At 38.4% G+C, this 25462-nt stretch overlaps 1 protein-coding gene across 1 annotated transcript in view; it reads left to right on the top strand.

Moving 5' to 3' along the window:
• Positions 1-25462, top strand: part of kalrna (kalirin RhoGEF kinase a) — a 175987-nt gene that overhangs the window by 67054 nt on the left and 83471 nt on the right. The window contains exons 2-9 of the mRNA XM_042763062.1: positions 3532-3606; positions 5621-5735; positions 10818-11010; positions 11240-11752; positions 14159-14281; positions 16356-16547; positions 16642-16773; positions 21071-21301. Of these exons, the coding sequence (XP_042618996.1) occupies positions 3532-3606; positions 5621-5735; positions 10818-11010; positions 11240-11752; positions 14159-14281; positions 16356-16547; positions 16642-16773; positions 21071-21301 (1574 nt within the window). The remainder of the gene's footprint in view (positions 1-3531; positions 3607-5620; positions 5736-10817; positions 11011-11239; positions 11753-14158; positions 14282-16355; positions 16548-16641; positions 16774-21070; positions 21302-25462) is intronic.

Raw genomic sequence — 25462 nt, forward strand, 5'->3', positions numbered from 1 at the left:
TTTTTTCTACCAATATTTGTTTGAAACGATTCGTAAACTGTTTGTGAATTGCTTGAATGCAATGGAGAATGTGGTTTAGAGGTAAAACTGTGAAATGGGTTACAATGTGACATGATCTTGAAAATATATGTAAATAAATATAAAATACACTTAAAAGGCCATGCAGGCACATGGGGGGAAATGATTCACTAATATGAATTCCCAAAGGAAATTAGTGATTAAGCTTTAATGACATAATGTCCATCACCACATAAAGGTTGAACGTATAGTATTTAAAAAGTATAGCCAAAGTAATATAAGAAGTTGTATAATATTTCAATCCCAATGCTGTGATCATATTACAAAGTTCTGCTTACACAGAGATAAATCCAACCACAGGAATTATGTCAGTATTGTTGAAAGGTATCCCCACCTCAAAAGGATAATTTAGGCAAATTTAAAGCTCAAATAGCACATCTTTACTAAATAATCTATCCAAAATAGTAGCAGCGTGTTTCTGTTTTCAAAATCCTCTTTTGCACTGGGCCCATAGATCTCCACTGTAAGTGCATTACTGTAAAGATGATAAAAATAAAAATAAAAGTCAAGACAGTTATTTTGGTGATAATGGACATTTTACCACAAAAACATGTTGTCGATCTTAATTTAAGAGCTTAATTTATGTTGGACCTGAACTTACTGTATAAAGCAGAAGATGAATACAGTTCATCAACACCACAGAATGAGGTGAGAAACATGCACAAGAGGTTATTGATGCTCCTCGAAACATTCATACTACTGAGGCGCTGCGAAAATTTCAATGTCTTGCTCTGAGAAGTACTGGGAAGTGCACTTCCCCTCTGCCCCTCAATTCTTCAGTCGCCTTCAAGCAGGACAGACAGTATGAGCACTAATGCAGGTGTTTGACTGTGCTGAGTGCAGACGGACGGGCCGCTCTTTGATCTTATGTTGCCTCTCATATTAATGGGACTGGAGATAGAGCGGCCTGAGTTCCTGTCTGCGCTTCAGTCTTTCTGTAATTCAATCCCTCATTTCTGCCCCATTACTGCTCCTCATCTCTCAGTTCATCCCTTACTCTGTGCCTCCTGTGTTTCTCCTCATTTTCTAATTTACTCTTTCATTCCAGCTCTCAAACACCACTCACCCTGTTATTAGAGGTACAGAGAGTACAGGTTTTTTTCCTAATGACTCCCACTTGATTTAACAAGCAGTTTCCGCAGTTAGGGGCCGTGTGCTAAAGTACAGTAGTGTTAAAGTACTGTATGAAGCAGCATGCAGCAAAGTAAACATTTAAAACGGTAACTGTCGTGCATTTTAAATGAAAAAGGGGTTATTTTGCAATTTTAATGCAGTTTTGTGTTGAAAATACCTTCAGGTTAAAATTTGTATTTACCTTTCAATTTATTTGATGAAATAATGAGCCAAGAAAGAGATGTTAAAGAGTACATTCAGTAAGAATTGGAGTTTTTTGGCTTTTTGTCCTTGTCTATTAGTCCTGCCCTTAAAAGCTGAGAAACAGAAAAAAAAAAATAGAAAAGAAAAAAGGTTTTAGAAAACATACAAATTTAAAATTGTACAGCCTTTTTCTTCCGGTAAAAGGGATCAGAAATAGTGCCACATTTTTTACGTTTAATTGCTTCTTGCACCTTTTGCAGCACATTAAAAGTGAAATATCCAGTGACATTTATCCGAAACAGATCAATGCAACAACATTTTATTATGTTGGTTGTTGATGTACATATCACAGCAGTTAGGAAATTAAATGTCCAGTGAGTGGTGCTAAAAAGTGAATGCTCTATCAGGTTGGAAAAGAACATACCTAAACTAGCCTAACCAATAGTTACACAGCAAACATGAGACAAAATACATAAGCTGAACCAACCATGCTATTTTAGCTTTAACATGTCTTTAAACTCTTTTATTCATATCCAAGTGCTCCACATTGTGTGGTGCTGTACCAGGTGAGCTACAGAGCAAGTTTACTATGACAGAAAAGCCATATATCGAGTTGGATAGGTTATGCAAACATCAAAATGTATAAGTTTGCAAATCATGCACTATGGTGGAAGAACACTGAATTCATAACATAACATTGTGCAAATAACTCAATATAAATTAATAAACAACCTACACCAAGTCCCTGTTGAAGAAACAGCATATCTTGGTTATGTATTGCTGGTTAGTTATGTTTTGAAGCTGGGATGCTGGTTTGAGCTGGTTTAAGCTGGTCCTTTGCTGGTTTATGATGGTCCTTTGCTGTTTTATGCTGGTCCTTTGCTAGTTTAAACTGTTCCTTAGCTGGTCATGTGCTTGTCCTAAACTGGTCTGACCAGCTTAAGACCAGCACATGACCAGCTAAGGACCAGCATAAACCAGCAAAGGACCAGCGTAAACCAGCAAAGGACCAGCTTAAACCACCTCAAACCAGCATCTCAGCTTCAAAACATGCCTAACCAGCATATGCTGTTTTTTCAACAGGGCTAGTATTCATTTCAGCTTTGAAACTGCAATGGTTTCAAAAGCTGAAGCAGCTCTTACATTATCATGTTACTCTCTGAACCTCTGTGATGTAGTCATTCATTAGCAGAGTCGCCAGCGTGTCTTTAATGCGAAGAATCAGCAGCATTGATCCGCTCCTGTGAAGCAGAGAGTCTTCAGGGAGGAGTGTAGTACTGAGGAGACACCTCACTTCAGATGGCTTCATCCTGAGTGTTTATGATGGCTCTTATCATCTCTCTCTGAGGACTCTGCTGCTTTATGATAGTAAGATTAAAAAGTACAGACTGAGAGGTGGTGGTGGTGGGGGGGTGTAATGATGAAGCCCCTTTAGAATCCCCTTAGAGGGAAAAAAGACCACTGTTTACTTTATAATTGCTTTAAATTTAACAGGCTAATTAACAGGTGTTTCACAGCATAGCTGTTACTATATTTTGCATTTTTGCATGGCTGAAACACTATATTGACCAATCAACATCCAGAATCAGAGCTATACATAATAACTACAGTGTTTGATTGCTTCTCAATGAGAAGGCAGCATCCTATTAGGGCCACATATCATAGGCCATCTCAGTCAGAAGGATCCTTGTAAGGCAGCCATCATTTTGTGTTCTTCATTGCATGCTTTGAAGGGTGCATCAAGCATATCCTTGGTGTTCTCCAGTCACCCATAATTCTGTGCACACATTCCAATTCACAAAAAAAATGGCAATGATCTCATCCAATTTCATTATGTAATGCAAGACGAAAAATAGTTTTCTTCCGTTTTATTGTAGATCACATAATTCCATCCAAGTCCATGATGCAAACCACTGAAAGACCACCAATGGTTATCCTTCACTGTATTACATTATTAGAAAGTCAATTAATATGAAGTGTTTTAATATAAATTATTTTTCCAAAATGTATTTTTGTGAAATCTTTATGACGTAGCTATGTGGACTTGGTATGTATTTCCTGTTAAGATTGAAATGCAATGAGTGATAATGACACTACAAATGAAAATAATAACTTTTTCTCCTCTTCCATTCACAGGGTCTTTCAGAAGCGAAGGAATTAAAGCATCTGATGTCCTTCTTGTGTTGAGAGAAAAAATAGCATTTGTATCAGGTGAGTGTGAGATGTGTGTGATGTTTTGAGCGTGTCATTCTGTTGTTATTTACTCACTCACACATTTTGAAAATGAATGATGGTTGACACTGGGACTTCCTCATTTGGCTCTGGTGTTGGTGGTACATCCAGCTACAGTACATCCAGATCTGTTATGATCTGTTCTTAACTGATGCTGATGTGATGGGACTCTCCTCACTTCTATGAAATATCTGTCTATCAGGTTGGGTGTAGAGGGGTTTGCTCGCAACTTCACAAATTTTAACCTGTGGCTGTTTCACATCCTTTGGTGTGTTAACATCTGGCTGAATTTAGTGTGCTTGTTCAAGCACCCCATACAGAAGTCAAAATATTAGATTTGAAGCACAGTAATTTGTGTGCTAGTTAATCTTGTAAGATTTGAGATTTGAGCAGCCATCAAATGCCTAATACAGTCACTGTCTGTCCATCCACAGTAGTAAGTAAGTAAGTTAGTGAGTGATGTGACATACAGCCAAGTATGGTGACCCATACTCAGAATTCGTGCTCTGCATTTAACCCATCCAAAGTGCACACACACACAGCAGTGAACACACACCCGGAGCAGTGGGCAGCCATTTATGCTGCGGCGCCCAGGGAGCAGTTGGGGGTTCGGTGCCTTGCTCAAGGGCACCTCAGTCGTGGTATTGCCCGCCCGAGACTCGAACCCACAACCTTAGGGTTAGGAGTCAAACGCTCTAACCACTAGGCCACGACTTCCCGAATTTATATCTATCGTAGAATTTGAATGTTTCATACTTAAAGTGGTCATATGATGTGATTTAAATTTTTCCTTTCTCTTTGGAGTGTTACAAGCTCTTGGTGCATAAAGAAGATCTATAAAGTTGCAAAGACTAAAGTCTCAAATCCAAAGAGATATACTTTATAAAAGTTAAGAGTCAACCACGCCCTCCTAAAACGGCTCATTCTAACAAGCCCCAATGCCTCGTTTGTAATGGGTTTTTGTTTTTGTCTGGTCGTGCTGGTAGATGGCATCACAGTATGGTAAGGGGCGTAACATTTCATCACATGCTTGACGAATTCAGCCAATCACAATGCACTGGATAGCTAACCAATCAGAGCATATCTTTTGAGCTTTGTAAAAATCTACGCGTTTCAGGAAGGTAGGGCACAGTGGAACAACAATAATGTACATCATGTGGAAAATAATGTGTTTTTTGAACCTTAAACCGCATAAAAACATTTCATTACACCAAATACACAAAAGAATGTTTTTTTAGCAACGTCATATGACCCCTTTAATGATGTGAAACTGCTAAAATGAGTTTTATACGAGTTCTCTCTTAGCTGTGTATGAATGAAATCAGTCTCAAAATCAAGGTGTTCAAGACACTTTATTTCAGGAGAAATCAGGGATGAGTCTCTAGAGGTGCAGTGTTGATTTGTCAGCATAATCTCTACCTGTTGTTTGCCTTTGTCCTTCATCTCTCATACACATTTTTTAGCATGGATCCTGTTCTTTATTGCCCCTTTTCCCCCAACATTTCCTATAGCTGCTCCTAATGACCTCATCTTCTCTCTCCTTGCTTTTCCTCAAAACCCACTTGATTAGAGGTGTTATTCATTTCTGTAGCACACACAGTAATGTATAGAAGTATAGTAAGCCTAAATATGAGCAGTAGTAATTGGGATGTAATAGTAAAGCTTGCCATAGAAAACTCTTATTATGCTACCTTCTAAAACTTATAAAAAGTTTATCAGAGGAAGAGAACAAGAGAACGCAAACATGTTGAATTATAATTTTTCCTCCCATTTCATCTCATTTCTGTAAATGTACATTTCTGATAACAAAAATAAGAAGAAACTAAACTATTTAAATTAAAATATATTCAATGTGTCACTCATGGACCTCTGTGAATCTCCTTATAACCATAAATAACATGGTGATTCATAGTTTTTTACTTCCAGAGTTCAGAACTGTGACTGTATATACAATGCGATGTTGAACTCTTTATTTATTTATTTTTGTATGCAGGAGGTCGTGATAAGAGAGGTGGCCCCATCCTGACCTTTCCTGCCAGGAGTAACCATGACCGAATAAAACAAGAGGACCTGAGACGACTCGTGACGTACCTGTCCACTGTGCCCAGGTCAGCTTAATGTTAATGTGTGGATTAAACAAACTGCAGAGCAGACATGAGCATTATGGATGTTTATGTGTCTTAACCCTGTATAAACAGGTCTCTGCTCTGGCCTCCTGGGCTGTTTTCAGGGCAGAGAGCCTCAGTACTAGCGTTACAAGAATCATACGGCATAGTATATAGTCTGCATTATGTATCTAATTAAAGGATCACAGAGTGATATATTCACAGCGCAGGAATTTGATTAAACTCTGTCTTACTGTGGTTTTGTTCTCTAAGCTCCTCACAGAAAGAATTATTCAAGAACAAGCATTATATTCCCACAGTGAAAAGTTGTGTTTGCAAAATTGGAAGCTGAATTGCATAACTCTAGTTCGACATGTCCTCGATTAGCTGTGTTGCAGGGTCTAAATCTAAGACGACTTCTATAATTAATTGTTATGCATGCCGTTTAAATGAGCTCATATTATGTAGTGTACTTTTAAAAAAATGAATGTGTATAGTATTTGCAGGTTCTTACATACATTCATAAAAATTGCAGCCTGTAAATATATGGGCAACCTAATAATATAAACCATAAAAATTCGAAGGTCTTGAAGTCATGGATTTCAAAGGCATTTATTTATTTTTTTACTTATTTACAAATTAAATAAAATATTTATTTGAAAATGTTTATTTTTGTATTTATTTATTTATTTTCAAATAAATGAAAAATATTTAGTAGAAAATGTTTGTTTGTTTGTTTGTTTGTTTGTTTGTTTGTTTGTTTGTTTGTTTAAAATTATGCTTAGCAATAGTCATTGGTTGGAACTTTTTTATTTGTTATGACAATCTTTTTAAAATGATCTAAACTGCAGCCTGTAAATAATTATTGACAACCTTAAATTCTTGAAAAGTCATCAATTTCAATTATACCTTTTATATCTTTAAAAAATATAATTCTCAAGTAATCACAAACCACTAGAAAAAGTGATCTGTTAAGGGTTTTAAGAGTTGTAAAAGTGTGCTAGTTGGTGTATACCTGTTAACGTTAATTGAAATATCCTCTTAGAGTATTTAGATAAACTGGATCCTTTGCATTAAATTGTCAGGACCGGTATTGTGCCAGTTTTGTTTTCATTTCTGTCCGTGTGTGTGTGTGTGTGTGTGTTTCGGGCTGGTGTTGTAAATGCAGCTGACCTCACTGGGCCACTGATCAATGCTGTCACTGCCCTCAGAAGTCAGCATCAAAGCTGTGAGTTAAGCAGTGAACAAAGATGGACTTAATGTGAATTTAATTAGGAGAAAGAGAGAAAGAACCTGAAGGGAGGGAGAGCCCCATCTCTTTAAGCTTTTCCCACAAGCCATGATTCATCATCAGAGCTCACAGTGTTTTGATGTGTCGGTGCCCACAGGCATCTGAGCTTCTGTCCCCTTCAGCTGCTCTTTAACGCAAAACAGCTTTAAACTGCATGCAGATGAAATGAAAAGAGCGATGCTGGTTCACTGAGAGGTATCAGTTACCCTGTTTCATGACGTGATGTGGTTAAGTGTCTCGAACATGTGTGTTTATTATAGGAGGGTCTGCCTGACTTGTTTCCAAAGCATTGTTCCTCCACCCTTTGCATTAACTGGACCTTCCATTCTGTCAACCAAAAGATATCCTCATTAGCAAGAAGAACAAGTCATCCACATCCATTATGGATGTATAAATATCACAGTAGACACAAAACCCAGCCCAGTTCGATTTCCACTCGGGAGCAGCACTTGCATCATCAGTGTCAGATGGATCAGTGTAAAGCAGTGCAGGCTGCTTGTTTGGTGAAGAGGGAAAATCAGTGTTATTGAGTCAGTTACTAACCCCCCCTCAGGCTATGATTCATGGCCTGTGCTTCCTGCGCTGGCATATGATATAGTGTTTGTGACACGCTCTTTTGATCCTTGTCTGCGTTCATGTTCACCTTAAAATGAGTATTCTGTCATCATTTAATCACCATCATGTCATTCCAAATATGTATAACTGTCTTTCTTCTGTCTGTGGAGCACAAAAGGAGATGTTTTAAAGAATGTAGCTCTGAAAGCATACTCTGAACAAGGGATTTAAACAAATAAAAAACAACAAATAAAACAAAATTATATGAGCTTGGAACAAGGGGTTTATTAGCAGCTAAACTGTATTTGAAAGTAACACCAAATGTGAGTAAAGGTGGCTTTTCTTGATTTAAAAAAATAAATAAATAAATAAAAAAGTGGCTTTTAATGAAGGAATGAATGAATGAATAAAAAAAGCTCCTGGACAATTGACCAAATACAATATTGGAAAAATAAAACATGGTCAAAATTGCAAAGTATGAAAAAGAATAATCAATCAATAAATAATATTTAGAAATCAAGATATGCAGAAGAAAAAAATTATATATAATGGCCATAAATTAATAATTTGTTAATTAAATTTATGGCCATGTTTTATTAATTCATTTCAGCATTTTAGTTAAATCTTGGCCACGTTGTGTTAGTTTGTTGCCTCGTTTTAGGTGAATCATGACCATGTTGAACTAATTTGCACCCTCATTAATTTAGTATAAACCTGGTCATGAGTTACAAAGAAGCAAAATAGTACAACATGGCCACAGTTTAACAAAAACAAGGGAACAAACTGGCAAATCATGGGAACAAGGAGTGCTGTGGCTACGACAAATTCACCATGGGCTCCCTCACAATTTTTTTTTTTTTTTTTTTTTTAATGAGTAAAACATGGTCAATTAATATGTTAAATATTAATTGATAATACTTGGACGTTTTGTTCTACAACATAAATTACACACTCATAGTGAAAATGCACATTTTGAAGGTTGTTTATTTTTAAAAATGCATTTTTCTAATAAGTAACTACATAAGCATGTTTGGTGTGTGAGCGTGTGCATTGTACGTTGTGCAACAAAACATCAAATTATCGTCAAGTTATTTTACCACAGACCTTGTTTTGCTCATGAACATCAAAACCCCATTATAAAACCCCATAAGAAAATCTGGTGGGAACTCATGGCAAATTAGTCTTCTGCGTGTGACGTCACAACTGTAGGACCCTATAACACCCCCCCCCCCCCCCCCCATAAGATAACCAAATGTTTCTTCTTGTATTGTTGTAACTGTAGAATTTCACACAATTATGCCACAACAACAACAACACAAAGGTACAAAATCACAGACTTTTTTTTTTTTAAACAAATGATGATGAGTTATGTAGTTCCTAATCACACAGCGTTTTTACTGACTTTCTGTCATCTTTATTTCCCTCTTTGAAGCACACAGAAATCTCTGTGTTGTTAATTTTACCATCGTTGAAGCACTGGTGGGATATTTTTATCTTCCAGTCTCTGTAAGCATGAGCCAGAAATAGAAGTCATGCTGTTTCCGCTTAAAATGATGAGATCAATTCTCCAGGAACATTTTAAATGGTGTCTAAACAAATCACCATGTTGTGCTCCAAGATGATATTTGGTAGAGGAGATTCTGAGTGATAGTATTTATATGGAAATTCAAGTACCAAAGTGGCTTAAATGGTATAATGAGGCCAAGTGTGCAGCACTTTATGGTCTGAAGGAAACACAAGCACTCCTGTACACACTCACCCCTCTCTCTCTCTCTTGCTCTTAATCATCGTCCTTTTCTCTGGGTCAAGTGACTCATTTAATACGAGTCAGACAGGAACACTTGTCAAAAGTAGCCCCTGCTCTCAGCATTTTCTATAAGTTCATAGAAGGCAAAGTTTGGCATTTGAAAAGATTCCAGGACCATTTCAAGTTTTCATGATCATGTCATAATCAGTTCCAAAAATTGGTAAAAAAGCTATACTGCTTGAAAACATTAATGTGGTTATATACATGAGCTGAGATAGACTTAACCAAGAAGTGAGGTAAGCAGCTGCTTAGGACCCCAAGGAATCAGGGGGCCACATCTGATATTGGCAAAACAGAATTGGCAAATGCTCAAGTGTGTATTTGTGTTTGTTCTCTGGAGAGAATCATAGGTTTCTATTTTCAATGTTTTTGCAGCGGTGAGCATTGTAGCCAATCACAGACATATCTGTTGATTTCTTGAATGCAATGGCCAATCAGAGGTGTTTAAGTCAGAATACACTCACCACTCAAGACGCCAGAGTTTTAGAGTTCTGTGCGTTCACAAATCCTCTCACTGACTATATGTTTACCTGTGCACCAGTTATGCGATTATTTCCAATAATTAGATTAATGACTTACATGACACAAGCAAACCTTTTCACTCCTGTTTATATGCAATTTGCATTATTCTAACTATTCGCTAAGGTTATTTTTACCGCCATTATTCGAATATCCCACAGCGCAATTGATAAACTCGTACATTAGGCGTGCTGCTGGCCGCTTACATCAAATGCAAAACATGACTACAGACATATCTGTATACATTTGAGCACACGCGCACTTTGTTCAGAGTGGTAAATATGAGATTAAGGTGTTTGCATGCCTGTTAAATCACAATATTGCCAAAATCCCATTATAATTGCATTTTGAGGTTCACATAAATGTAGTCAATGTAACAAAAAATGTGTAAACACAATGTAAAGAAGAGAAGCAGTGTACAGAACTTTACTGATTATATAGATCTGAAGTAAATGAGTTTTTAGTGATTATAAAGGGAGCGCTCTTTCCTCGCTCTCTTGGCTATATGTAATCCATTTAGAATTTTAATAATTCATAAATTATTTGATTTTGGACATGGCAAATTCCAAAGGTTTTATTATAAATAATAATATGATTATTATTATGATTAAATGTTTCGTTTTAAATTATCAGAATAGTTGTTAATTAAATCATTTTAATTAACACAAAGAATACACTATCCCACAGACAATTTGTGAAGGGGTAAATAAACCCTGTACCTGTTATTTGCTTAGGGCCCCAAAATCACTAAGTCAGCCCCAGCCAATAACTATAACATCTTCACGTTTCCCCAGTTATTAACTATATCACATACTTATTTTATTTAGTGGTCTAGTAGACTAATAATTACTTAATAATTGTTGCATTCCTTCTGGTACATTTATGGAAATCTCTCTTTCTTTGTTTGTTTCAGTGAGGATGTGTGTAAGAGGGGTTTCACTGTGATTATTGACATGCGTGGTTCTAAGTGGGACCTGATAAAGCCGTTACTGAAGACCCTGCAGGAAGCATTTCCAGCTGAGATCTGCGTCGCTCTCATCATCAAACCAGACAACTTCTGGCAGAAACAGAAGACCAACTTTGGCAGTGCCAAGTTCACTTTTGAGGTAAAAATGCAATTATTGAGTAGCTGTCTAGTCTAATACTCTCTGTCTCTGTCTCTCTCTCTCTGGTAGTAAACATACTGAAGAGAGTTAATGTGCTGATTAAGCTGAGAAAATATCAGACTTCATGTTTCCATGCTATATTTAATTGATGGCTCACATCAAACAAGAGGCAGGCCGTCCTTACTTTCATCCTAAACTGACATGTCTGTTCCTACCTTCTCGCTGACAGACTAGCATGGTATCAGTGGAGGGGTTGACCAAAATTGTGGACCCATCTCAGTTAACGGATGACTTTGAGGGATCTCTGGAATATAATCATGAGGAATGGATTGAGCTCAGGGTCGCTCTCGAGGAGTTCCTGGCCAGCGCTGTTCACCTTCTCTCCCGCCTGGAAGATCTGCAGGAGATGCTGGCTAAGAAAGAGTTCCCGGTGGATGTGGAAGGCTCTCGGAGACTCATTGATGAGCACACTCAGCTGAAGAAGAAGGTGATGAAGGCTCCAGTGGAAGAGCTGGACCACGAGGGCCAGAGACTTTTGCAGTGCATCCGCTCCAGTGATGGCTTCTCAGGGAGGAACTGTATTTCTGGAAGTGCCGACTTCCAGAGTGTGGTTCCGAAGATCGCCAGTCTGCTGGATAAACTCCACAGCACCAGACAGCACCTGCACCAGATGTGGCACCTAAGAAAACTGAAGCTGGATCAGTGTTTCCAGCTCCGATTGTTTGAACAGGATGCAGAGAAAGTGAGTCAGCACTGGTTTAACCTATTATGAACTGACAAAATGATATGACTATTTATGGCATAATAAGTGAGTGAGAGAGTGAGAGAGTGAGTGAGTGAGTGAGTGAGTGAGTGAGTGAGAGAGTGAATGAGTAAGTGAGTTAGTAATTCAGTGAATGAGTGAGTGAGGGAGTTAGTACTTCAGTGAATGAATAAGTAAATCAGTGAGTGAATGAGTGAGTGAGTGAGTTAGTGATTCAGTGAGTGAATGAGTGAGTGAGTGAGTTAGTACTTCAATGAATGAATAAGTAAATCAGTGAGTGAGTAATTTAGTGAATGATCAAGTAATTTGGTGAGTGAAAGAGTGAGTAAGTTATTGATTCAGTGAGTAATTCAGTTAATGAATGAGTAATTCTGTGAGTGAGTGATTAAATGAGTGAGTAAATATTTAAATCAGTGAGTGAGTAATTAATGAATGATCAAGTAATTCAGTGAGTGAGTGAATAAGTAAGTCAGTGAGTGAATAAATAAGTGAATGAGTGAGTGAGTGAGTGAGTGAGTGAGTAATTTAAAAATAAGTAGTAAAAAAAAAAAAAAAGTCAGAGTACAAAAATAAACATAAGTCAAAGTAAAAAAGTAGTAAAATTGGACAATAGGGGAAAATGCAATTATGTATGCTTAGGTATGCTTTACCCCAGAACTTTTCCAAAAACTTTGGTTTATTTCACTTTTTCCCAATGCATTTAGATTGCAAATGTGTGTGTGTGTATTTTAAAGGCTGATCCGAATTATGTAAATATAAAAATTGTGAGGGGCAAATAATGAAGTCTGGTTGGAAATAAATATGTCCAAACCTATCACATGGTAAATAAAAAGAAAGGGGTATAGAAAATGTTTGCTCTTTTTAGTATAAAATGGATATAAATAGTAGTTGTCACTCCATATCTATAATTAATGTCTTAGAAAGATGATATTTAAATGCTTAGTTTTATGATGAAAGCTCTGAAGTTAGCATACACAGACACGCACACAAAAGTATGGATTTTCTTGCAAAAATAAAAAAAAACGACCTTGGAAATTAGTGTGATATTGTAGGCTTTATAGGGTTAAAGTGTGACCTCACACTAACTCTGGCCACTTTATGATAGCAGTGAATTTGAGATAAATGTTCAGACATAAGGTGATGGGCCAGAGGGGCCGCTCACAGGGGCCCGTCTGATGCTGAGTACTCATAAGTGCTTTGTGTTGATGATTTCATTTCGCTCAGAGTACAGGCGTTTATTTTTAGCTACCACACACACAACCTTTCACTCGTCGCGGGTGTACATGATTGAAAATCATTTGTCTGTCAATGTGCCAGTCCTTCTCGTGTCAAAAGGCCAAGAGCGAGCAGTCATTCTGCTAATTAATACCTCTGTCCAACTTTTCTTAGAACGAGCCCAGACCTATTAGATTAAACTCTCCATTTAATGTAATATGAATGCAAGCAGTCAGCTAGATTATCATTTATGCTGTCTCTCAGCTCTTATCTTGATTACAAGTGCAATTAATTTGCAGCTCTAATTAAACATTTATTTAGGACAGTTATTCGGTATTGAAGGATACATTGTTTATAACTCAGAGGCAATGGCGGTGAAACATGTGGACAGAATATTAATGACTTTGGTATTTGCATGTTTGTGTATTATTCATTATGTTGCATTTTGATCTGTTAATGAAAGCATGCTTATAAATAAATTAATGCAATGCATAAAGCTTTGATGTGTAAAATATGTACGGTTGCAGCAGTATAAGATTTAGAATGCATTTTGCATTAAGTGACAATACAATTTATAAATCATCTTATTGTTTAGACTCCAGGTAAAGAACTTTTGTAGAATTCAGCTTTTAGAATTTAGAATTGAGAGCCATAGTTTTTTAGTCATAACATTTCATCTGGACTTTAATGGCAAAAAAAAAAAAATAATAATAAATAAATAAATAAATATATATATATATATATATATATATATTATATATATATATATATATATATATATATATATATATATAGAAGCAAATCAACAAGTGGATTAATCTAAATTAGAAGGGTTGTCATGACAACACAGCAAACATTGCTAATTGTATACAATAATCCTTTATTTTTCCTACTAAAACACAGAACGCTGTTAATCCAGCAATGTCTCTCTATATTAACATGCTTATCTAAATGGATTCCTTATCGTCTGTTGAAACAAAATGCTTAAGATTTTTACATTTGTCATTGTTATCTTTCCTTAGCCTATCATATGTTAGTCTGTGTGTTTGATTAATTATGCATGCTGTCAAATTAATAACAACCCCCCAAACTTAGTGGTGTGTAAACTTCATAAAGGAATGGAGCAGGATTATATGTAATAAATGACTTTTTGTCGTCATCTCTCTGTAGATGTTTGACTGGATCAGCCACAATAAGGAATTGTTTCTTCAGAGCCACACAGAGATCGGTGTGAGCTACCAGCACGCTGTGGAACTCCAGACTCAACACAACCACTTTGCCATGAACTCCATGGTATGTCATGGTGATGCTTGTAGAAGCTTAGTTTGCTTGTGTTGTAGAATGTCACTACTTAAGAAGCATTTGTACATTTATACCAAATCACCAGTTCTCCAAATCATAAAATACACTGCTTAAGAATTGTCATGAAAGTGTGTCATTCATACCATTTTAAAAGAAAAGTACACAAAAAAAAAATTACATTTTGTCATCATTTAGTCACCTTTAGGAATTTCATTCATCTTTGTAACATGAATAATCTCTCCACATGAATATTCTTCTATCCATGCATTGAAAAGCCTCAGTGATCTATATGAATTGACACAATCACTTTCAAAATTGTAAAGACACAATCATAAATGGCAGCTCATAATGCTTACTTGACATACAAGAACCAATGAGGTTTTTCTTGTGTATCAGGCAAGCACATTTGGGCTTCTGTTTAATATATTTTTGTTGAGCTCTACTGATGCATTCAAGCCATGTCAGAAAAATCATACTCACCATCACAAAGTCATAAATACAGGAAGGAAACTCAAGAACATAAAAAAGCTAAACCGCATCCAATGCACACTCTTTATTTAAAAATCTAATAAAAAAAAACATATTGAATTTTATGTAGAAATGGTACATCGACATATTACTCCAACCAAAGTAATCTGAATGCACTTGACGTCATACTTTCATAAATACAAACTTACCCGGGGAACTTGAAAGCAGCAAATGTATATGCATTGATCAATGTTTATATGACTGCATAAAACAATAAAACCCTAAATTAATTCTGTTTATCAAATAAAGTTAGAAGACTTGGATTAAAATGTTCGATTCTCATCAATTACTTTCACAATGCTTTTATGAATGATTGGAAGCTTTTGGATTGTGTGAACAAAAATGATGAGAGAATATTAAAAATATAGTCATTTTTTTGTATGAAGATGAACGAAAGTCTAATGGGTTTGAAACGACACGGTAGTGAGTGTGATGATAGAATTGCCATTTTTGGGTGAACTAACCCTTCAGAAGTTGGGTGAGCATATAGTTAACCAGTTTCCCACCATCATAGCAGAGGTTGTCTACCAGCCTTTATGCAGCTAATGTAGTCTGATTGATTCATTCAGCTAGCCAGAATTCCTCCTAGCACTTTAATCATCCTCCCAGTCATGTGAGCTCAGAGACACAAACACACTCACGCTGTTCATTTATCCTCCTCTTCTTTATCCCAGCATGATTGTTGTTTTATGCCTCATTAACTTTGATTCTAATATGAGTCTGCTAGTGTTCATGGAGTCATTACTCTGACTCTTTAGTTCTCTTAATATATAGCTACAAATATTGTATATGCACATTCATACAGTTCAACTAATTAATTATATTATTTGATGAAAGGATTGTTTATTCCAACTACTGAACATTGATTTAAGTTATTAATTGTTTATTATATTTATTGAACATAGGTATGTTTCATCATGTTGACAGGATTTTATAAAAATAGTAGGCCATGTTAGTAAATGCATTACAGATATTTTATCATCCATACTGGTACCTTAAAGATATAAATTGTACCTTTTGAAAAGGTACTGCCCCAGTGACAACTTTTGTACTTTTTTTTTTTTTTTTTCTGAGAGTGTAGGTTAGGTAAAATAAGGGCCTTGTGCCTAAAGCTGCAGTCACATTTCCTGTTACAAATCCAGCCATTTCAGTAGAAATCTATGGGATCGTAAGTGAAAAGGGCGAACAACTTCTCCATGCAAGGTTTCACTCATGTTAAAGTTGGGAATTTGCCACGCTGACCAACAGAAAGCTACTTGGTTTGAAAGTGAGCTGAGCTTCACACATCACTACACTATTGACAATGGACATTGTACCATTTTGCCTGTAAAATTATGCCTAATTGTGACCTCACTTTAAGAACCTGGTACCCTCATTCTGGTAAAATCACTCTAGTGAACAACCTCCAGTGATTTATTGCTTTATTTAAATACTCTGAAGTTGGATTCTCACTAGTTTATATGACAACTTGCTCTTAGGTCATGTTTGTTTATTGCTTCTGCCTTCACGTGATGCTCTCCGATCTCACGTTTTCCAGAATGCATATGTGAACATAAACCGCATCATGTCGGTGGCATCGCGACTGTCGGAGGCGGGTCACTACGCATCTCAGCAGATCAAACAGATCAGCACTCAGCTCGATCAAGAGTGGAAGAGCTTCGCCGCTGCTCTCGATGAACGCAGCACCATCCTCGCCATGTCTGCTGTCTTCCATCAGAAATCCGAGCAGGTGCCTGATTTCTTATTTATCATCTGTAACATGTAAATGCTATTAACAATGGTGGCAGTGGTGTAGTAGTTTCTAATGGTCTGTGTTTGTGCAGTTTCTGTCTGGTGTGGAAGCGTGGTGTAAGATGTGCAGTGAGGGCGGGCTGCCGTCAGAGATGCAGGATCTGGAATTGGCCATTCATCACCATCAGACGCTTTATGAACAGGTCACTCAAGCTTATACAGAGGTCAGAACTCAACTCTGTACAATATCCTGTGTTTGAATTTATGCCAAATTTATGCTGTTTAGCCGATGTACCTCCTAGCATCTGTTTTCCTTTTAGAAAACAAGCCAAAAAAATGAAAAAAAAAATGTTGAATGACAAACATAATTCATGCATTCATTCATTTTTAAATTTCATTTATTTTATTTGATTGATAGATCTATATTATTTAGTTTTAGTTATTTTAATACTCCAAGTTAAATTAACCCTCTGGAGTCGATTAACGCGTATACGCGTTTTGGGGTATTTTCTCCTGATAACCCCGAAAAGGACTTAAATTACACTTTCAGTTTTGATCGTACAGATAAGTGCAATACATCAATCGAATCTGTAAAGGGTCTACTTTTTTTTGTATACAGACATAATAACAACAAAAACTTTGTGCACTTATAAAATAAAGATAACAAACAAGGAGTGCTGTCTGCAGCCTTTGTCTGCGCTGATCTTCAGATACAAATGCGTCATTAAAATGGACTGTAACTCAGTGAATACTCAACGAAGAGACATGAGAGAGATATCTATAGAAAGCCTGACATGTCTACTTTTAAACTAAAAACAAGTGCTGCTTGAAAACAAATATTCTGTGATAAAGTAATCCATATGAAACAACGCGATTGTCCGTTTTTTCACGTCTCCCTTCATTATCTTCTAATGCGACCACACGCCCCCGCGCGGAGCGCGCTTTTGAGATTCAAATGTTTCACTGAAGCGCGCGGCTTTTGAATACGCCCACACAACAGAAGACAACGCAGCGAGACTGTTCTTCAAGTTTTTATTATTTTACTGTTTGCTTCGCGATGATAAAACGAATAAGACATCATTCACCCCAAAAAGATGTGATGTGGTTGAGGATTTGAGATTTGGATTTCCTCAGAAAAAAGAATGAAGCACTTTATTCAGCAGAGATCATAAAAATGAGTAAGTCTCTTTTTATTTATTTATATACTTGTACTAGTTTTTCACATAACGTGTAAACATTTTACTAGTTAGACTTTTTCCAAAGACTTTTTCCAAACTATAATTCCTGACTAAATGTATAATCAAGTGAAATATTATGAAGTTTCAATAACAATCTACACTATTATACCATTCAAAAGCTGATGTAAATAATATAAATGTAACTGTAACAAATGTAACAATCATTGCTGTTCTTTCAATTTATCCCCCCTAAAAAAAACCTAAAAAAAAAAAATATTCTCAGCTCTTTTCAACATTAATAATAATAATAATAATAATAATAATAATAATAATAATAATAATGATGATAATAATAAGATGTAAATGTTTTTTTGTAGAAAATAAGATTGTTAAAAGGATTTCTGAAGGATTGTGTGACTGGAGTAATGATGCAAAAAAATTCAGTTTGAAAGTCAGCTTTGATTGTTCCTAATAAACTGTTTAACTGCACTCACAAGTGAATATTAAATTATGTTGTGGGATAATTAAATATATTCTAAATAAAACTACAAAACATAAAATTATATACATTTATTTTGTCCTCACATTCTTTCTTGTAACTCATCCCTCTCAGTGACACAGCTGACTGAATGGCTCATTATGCAGCTCATTATGCAGGCCTTTGTCTTCTCAGGTGGTGAATTCATGATAGTTGACGCCTACTCGCATATGACTTTTACCAACAAAAAGTGTCTTAGAAAATTTAAATCAATATATTTGTTTTCTGTAAGTGAGTAAACAAGATGATTTTCACATCATTTAGAAAAAAAAAATTCTAGGCTACAAGCTCCCAGTTCTCAAATTTCCTGGGAACCAATTTTCTATATGTGTTTTTATTGCCTTATTCAAGTGATTTAACATTTTTAGTTTTTCACTAACCACGCATAACATTTTTTTTCTCAAAAACACAATCATGTACATACATGCTGCTCACATATTATTATAGCCCAGTTTGTGCGGCACCGACGGCATTTTAGACTTTAGCCATTTAGATATTTATATAAGAAACTGAAAAAAGCACAAATGTCAGGGCATGACAAAACTTCTCCAGGCCCCAAAAATACCCTTAGACTCCAGAGGGCTAATCTTAAAAATAAAATATTTCACTTCACCAGGAGCTATGTGTGCTGGCACAACCATTAATGTACACCATGATGTTTGATAGTTTTCTCACCAATCACTGTCTAAAACTGTTCAGTCTCTGTGCTTATGTTACGTAATCAGCCTTCTACAGCTGTACTAATGTTGTTTGAACTAGAAGAAATTAGTGAACCGGCCCTAATTAATCTGAAGACATAACAGGAAAACAATGCCACAATGTTGTTGTACTACATGAGTTCACAGACCTCCACCCTTTATACTCAGACTGCAGTGTTTTTATGTGTCCTGTGTATGATTGAATATTCATCCCTGTGTTTCCAACTCCTCAATCGTTTACCCATGACTCTGTTTAAAGATCTGACATTAGAGAATGTGCTCTGTTGTAGATCTCGTTTAAAACATAGAATCGCTCACTGTCACGTTATCATGCTGACCTCAGTACACAATACAATATTAAGGTTAGTTTCACTCAAAACTATACAAATATACACCAAATTCCACCAAATGGCAATGAGCAATGCTGAGTGAGATACATGAATATAAATAATATTTAGGGTTAGTTGTTGTTCAAATCACAAACACAAGTAGTACTTTGGTAGTTATGTTTATCGCATTAGTAGTTATGTTTATCTCATTAAACACTAACACCTTCACTAATGAAAAGATGACTGAAATGAACCATTGAAATCTAAAAGTCTAATGTTATTTAATTTTTCATACGTATTTTGAAACCAACCTATGTCAGACTTTTGGACCCATTTTTCCCAGTGTCTTTTTTTTCTGTTCTGTTCCTGGGATGGATGCTCTTCTTCGCCCCGAATACCTCCTTCTCCTGCTAGAGCAGGGGGATAAAGCTCTCGAGGACCATACTAGACTAGACTCTGCCCCCTGCACCGCGGCTGAGGGTGAGCTGTGTATGTCACGGCGACTGTGCCACGCCAAAGAGGAGAGGGCTCCCGTTCCTAAGTTCTGGCCTAAAAGCCCAGAATCTCACAAATGCCCGCTCTCCCACCTGCTCCTGGCTCCTCCTCTGCTGTTGTCTGGCAGCCCCTCTGCTCGCTCTCAGCCCACCATCTATGCGGTGCGAGCTCCTATTCTCATTGCTGTGGCTGGAGTATCCCTTGACTCTGCATCCAGCCTCTGTGCTCCGGACTCCACTTCGGCCCGCTGACCCTTCAGCTCCACCATGGCTCCTAGCTCTGTCCTCTCTGCCATGGCCCGGCAGTCCACTAGCTCTTCCGGGCTCCCTCGTTCCTCTGGCTCTGCCTTGGTCTGGTGTCGACCATCCTGCGCCTTGGGACTCCTCCGGATTCGCCTCATCCATTTGTCCCTCCGGCTCCATCAGGCTCCTTCATCCCCTCGGCTCCTACTCAGTCGCTTTGGCTCCACTGCGGCCTTCCGGATCCACGCCTTCGTGTCAGTCGCCGGCGCCATCTGCTCTGCTTAGGACCTCCGAAACCTCCACGTCGCCCTGGATCATCGGCTCTCCTTCTCCACCTCGGGGTCCTCCACCACCTGCTCAGCTGCCATTGGTCGGCACACTGGAGTCGGCGGCCATTCCCCCTCCAAGGTTCCTCCCTCCAAGGCTCCACCGTGGGTCATCGTAATGGCTGTGGCCTAGATCCAGCTTGGCTCCTCCTGCTCCAAGCCCCTAATGTCTCCTCCCAGGCTCCTCTCTCCTTTGTCGCCCCCATGGACTCTAAATGTTGGCCCACTCCCGGGTGTCCGTCTTCTTCCTGAGCCTCCTCCCAAGTTCCCACCCATCCCTCCCTCTGTGTCTAAGGTGTGAGGATGCACCTTCCAGGAGGGGGCGATATATCAGACTTATGGACCCGTTTTGCCTCATTAGTTCTTCCTGTTTCCTTTTATGGTCTTTTTTCTGTTCTTGTTTAGTTTGATTACTTTACGATTCCATGCATGTGTGTTCCCCTGATTGCTTTGTGCTTATAGTCCCAGTCTGTTCAGTTTGGTTTTGTCGGGTCTAAACACAAAAATAGATTTAAATATTGTGAAATGTTTTTACAATTCAAAATTTTGTAGAAATCATGAGACAGTTTTCAGGATTCTTTGAAGATTAGAAAGTAAAAAAAAAGTATTTGAAATATAAATATTCTGTAACAGTTTGATTGTCTTTACCATCACATTTGCTCAAATTAATGCATCCCTGCTGATTAATAGTTCTCATTTCGTTCTCTCTCTGCAGGTGAGTCAGGATGGTAAGGCTTTGCTGGACGTTCTTCAGCGGCCGTTGAGTCCGGGTAACTCAGAGTCTCTGACTGCATCAGCTAACTACTCTAAAGCCGTGCACTGTATTCTGGATGTGGTCCATGAGGTCCTGCATCACCAAAGACGTCTGGAGAGTGTCTGGCAGCACCGTAAAGTTCGTCTGCATCAAAGACTGCAACTCTGTGTCTTCCAGCAGGACGTCCAGCAGGTAGATGAATGCTCACATATGCCTACACTCTTGCAGACTCTCTCACTAAGTTGCCTACTTAGATAGCAGTTTTGCAATGCAATGTATGGCAAGCACCAAGCTACATAAACATGGTAAAATACTATGATATATCAAAGTACCATGTTATTACCATATGATGTCATAATTTTACCATGGTACCAAATTAGTACTAGTAAATAAATAAATAGTTTTCATGTTTTTTCTTAGATTTGCCGTAATTCATCCATAATTTTAAAGTGCAGGATGCCTGAAAGAGAAAATTTGTCAACAGTTCACCATAAATTCAGAGTTGTACAGTTTTATGCACAGCATGTATGTTTCTTCGAGTATTTTCAGTGTTCAATATTTGCCCAGAGGATCAGTTTATATCGCTCCATTAGCCTCTTTCATTGTGCCTGTGGCAGCTCTGGGCTTGGATTCAGCTCAGACTCTATCAGGCCGGGGTCAGTCCTACAGAACAGCCAACAGACCCGGCCAAATCAAGATCTGAATCAGAACCAACGAGCTATGAGGCCAAACCCAGCCCAAACAGGGGCCAGATTCAGGCCAAACACAGGGCAGAGAGCAGCACAGATGACATCCTTCAATACACTGAACAGTAAAACAGACCTTAATTTCAATCATTATGAGCACCGTATTGGTTGTTTTTAATCCTCTCTATTCTCTCTTCTGAACCTTATGACTCCAAAGTGATAAACTTTACGCACTTGTAGTGTACCTCAAATCAAATTAATCTTGATAAAAAAAATTACACTTTAATTAGGTGCAATAAAAGAGAGCAGACTTTCATGCCTGTTTCTTAAACATACATTTATTGAGATTGTAATAATCTCAAATTAAAAGTTTTACTTTAAAGTACATTTTCATTACATTTTAATAATATTTTGTTGTGCTAAAGAAGCACTTATTTTGATTTGGTAATATCTTGAAAGGAAATATATCTCAAATGTACTAAACTGCAAGTTTATCTTTACCACGGTTCCGGTCCTGCTGTTGCTGAGGCACAGCAGCAATTTAGATCTTGGGTATCGCAAATGGATCTGGCAGAGGGGTTAGAGACTGGCATGGTCTTTTCTTTGCCTTCACCCATTAGATCCACTGCTCCCTCTATGGGCTCGGAAGCCCGCACTGCGGTTTCTTCCCCCCAGAGGGAGGGCACTATGCTTCGCCTCTCTTTCTCTGAGGTGGTTTATGTGGTGAGCATGGAACAGAGTGAGACTGAGAACTCGTCACCTCAGTGTGTTCAGTATGAGGAGCTGCTGTTGATAGGCTAAAGAGAGTGGCCAGCTGAGCAGCAGGGAATTCATCCTAAAAGTAAACTGGATGAGCATTCCCTGTGCTCCAAGTCATCTCCTCCATGCCGGAGCCTTACCTTCTTCCCTGATCTTCACACTGAGGTGTCTAGATCATGGGAAAAGTTGTATTCAAATAATCTTTTCAGCTGAAAGACAACGGCTATGGGATGATGCCGTGGGTTGAACACACACTGGCCAGCTATCTGTCCCTGGAAGGGGCATCATCTCTCAAGTTTCCAATGCTACCCAAGCCCAGATCCACTTTGGCTTTGGTGGGTAAGGCTGGCCCTAGCCTGCACACTATAGCAGTCTTGCAGGCATACCAGGCTGACCTGTTAAAGGACCTGGATAGTGAGGACGGCTTGGAGGAAAATACAAGAAGTCCTCCAGGCCACAGATCTGTCCCTCAGAGCCACCAAGGAAACCGTCAGAGCTAACGACCGTTACATGGCAGCCTTGGTGGCCACTGAGACACTTGTGGTTGAACCTGTCTGACATGAATGAGAAGGACAGGTTCTTCCTCCTGGAAGTCTCTTCAGGCCTTTTTGGAGATTCAGTGAGCTCTGTTGTCAAGAGGTGGGGAAGAGTGGAGGATATCCCATCATTTGGTGCCCATCTCTCCTCAGTGTCCTCCAATGCAGTCAGATCAGATGGTCCCTGCTAGGTTTCCGCTTCAGGGCACCAAGTTGGCTGCTCATATTACACCAAAAACCAGTCTTGAGAGACTGGTTCCCTTAGTAGACTTTCTGGCAGCTTGGAGACTTCTGCTAAATGTCTCACAATGGATCCTGCAGACTGTAGAAAGGGGCTACAGAATTCAGTTTGGTTTTCGTCTGCCTCATTTCAACGGGGTTATCCCCACTCTAGTGGGTCCCGAGCAGGCTCTGGTAATGGGACACGAAGTAGACACTGTCTAGGAGGAAGGAGGCCATAGAACTTGTTCCTCCTCTCTCAAGAGAGTCCGGTTTATACAACCTCAGACATACTTTGTCATTCCGAAGAAGGATGGGGGGTTGCGTCCGATTATACATCTGCACCATCTGAATCATTCTTTCAAATCATTCAAGTTAAAGATGTTGACGTTCAAACAGATTGTGACTCAAATCAGGTCAGAGGACTGGTTTGTCACCATAGATCTAAAGGATGCATACTTCTATGTTTCCATCCTTCCCAAACACAGGAATGTCCTGAGGTTCGCTTTGGGGGGCAAAGCTTAACAATAACGGGTTCTTCCATTCGGCTTAGCACTATCACCCCACACTTTCACCAAGTGTGTGGATGCAGCTCTGGCTCCTCTCCTAGACTTCAGGGCATCCACATTCTAAACTATATCGATACCATTTATCTTGACATGGTGTGGGATACGATGACGATGCAGGCACATCTGTCTCCTGCTCGTATCGATTAGATTCTTGCAGCTGTGAGCAGTATCAGACTAGGCCAGTCAATCACTGTGAAACAGTTTCATAGCTTAGTGGGTCTGATGGCAGCTGCGTCGAGCGTCATTCCTTTTGGCCCCCATTACACAACACCTTTCAATTGATATCTCACAACAAAATTCACTTCCCAGAGGGGAAACCCATTTCTCTTGATCAAGGTTACGCGGCGATGCCTTTGTGCCTTAGTCATGTGGAAGAAGCCTTGGTTCCTGTCTCAAGGTCCTGTGCTAGGAGCTCTTTGTCATCATGTAACGCTTATGACAGATGCTTCCCTCATGGGTTGGGGAGCAGTCATGAGTGGCCGCTCTGCCCAAGGTCTGTGGGAAGGTCACCATCTCATGTGGCACATAAATCAGACATAGTTGGTAATGGTGATACCAAATTTATTGTATTTCAGGTGATGGACTGTGTTTCTGTTCTGTTCATGCACTGCTTTGTAGATTTATCAATGAAATAATTTAATTTACCTTGCATTCAATGAGTGTTTAAAGTTTTATCTAATATGATGTTTGGTCAAAGCATCACTCACAGATTTTCTGATATGCGTGAAAGTTGATCTCTTATTGGTGCAGTTTCATTTCACCCTTCAAACGCCGATCAGGTGGAACATGCTAAATACGTTAAACACAAACATATGGCTCTGATAAACCTGGATAATTGATTTTAATACAATATCAACATACTGGATGTTTTTTGAGAGACAGATTGTTATTATTACCCATATTTGGTGATGTTAGTTTGCCTCACCCTGAAATGTTAGCAATTCTTGAGTAATGGAGGGTGAGAAGTGGCCAAATATCTTCAAGTGTGTAGTTAAATACAGGCAATGAGTAGGTTGAGTTTAGAGTAAATTAACAGACCTCCCACACTCCTACACATACAAGTCTTGTTTGTGTTCAAATGCTACAAGTAAATAGTAGGAGTAAACAAGGAATAGTTCACCACAAATGAGAACGTGCTTCCTGAAAACTTCCTTTTTAGAGGTGGACAGTCAACATCCTGCTAAACATCAGTTTTTTCTATTCCACATAAGAGACATACTAATTTCTGCCTGAGCTGTTTACCTAAAAACTCTCTTGTGCCTTTCTGCATTAGAACCCTTCATATGATCTGTGCCTCAATCTGTTGCAGTCAGATGCCCATCTTGATAAGATCAGAGCAGGTCTGCTGTGTTTTCTCTGCTTTTTTGTCTGGAGTTAGTGGTGAACTGGTTGTGGTTAGCAGTGAGTCTTGGGGTTATCAGCAGAGCACACAAGTGCTCTTGACTCGGTTACCTGGGAAACCATGATAACTGGAGTAAATGAGGGTTGTGAGTCATACTGGGACAGACTCCAGGAGACTGACTGCTTTACAACCTTGAGATTCTCTATCAGTCTGACATTATAGTCTGGGTAAGTCATGGCCTA

The sequence above is a fragment of the Cyprinus carpio genome, chromosome A9 (genome assembly GCF_018340385.1).
Source record: "Cyprinus carpio isolate SPL01 chromosome A9, ASM1834038v1, whole genome shotgun sequence".
Lineage (NCBI taxonomy): Eukaryota > Metazoa > Chordata > Actinopteri > Cypriniformes > Cyprinidae > Cyprinus > Cyprinus carpio.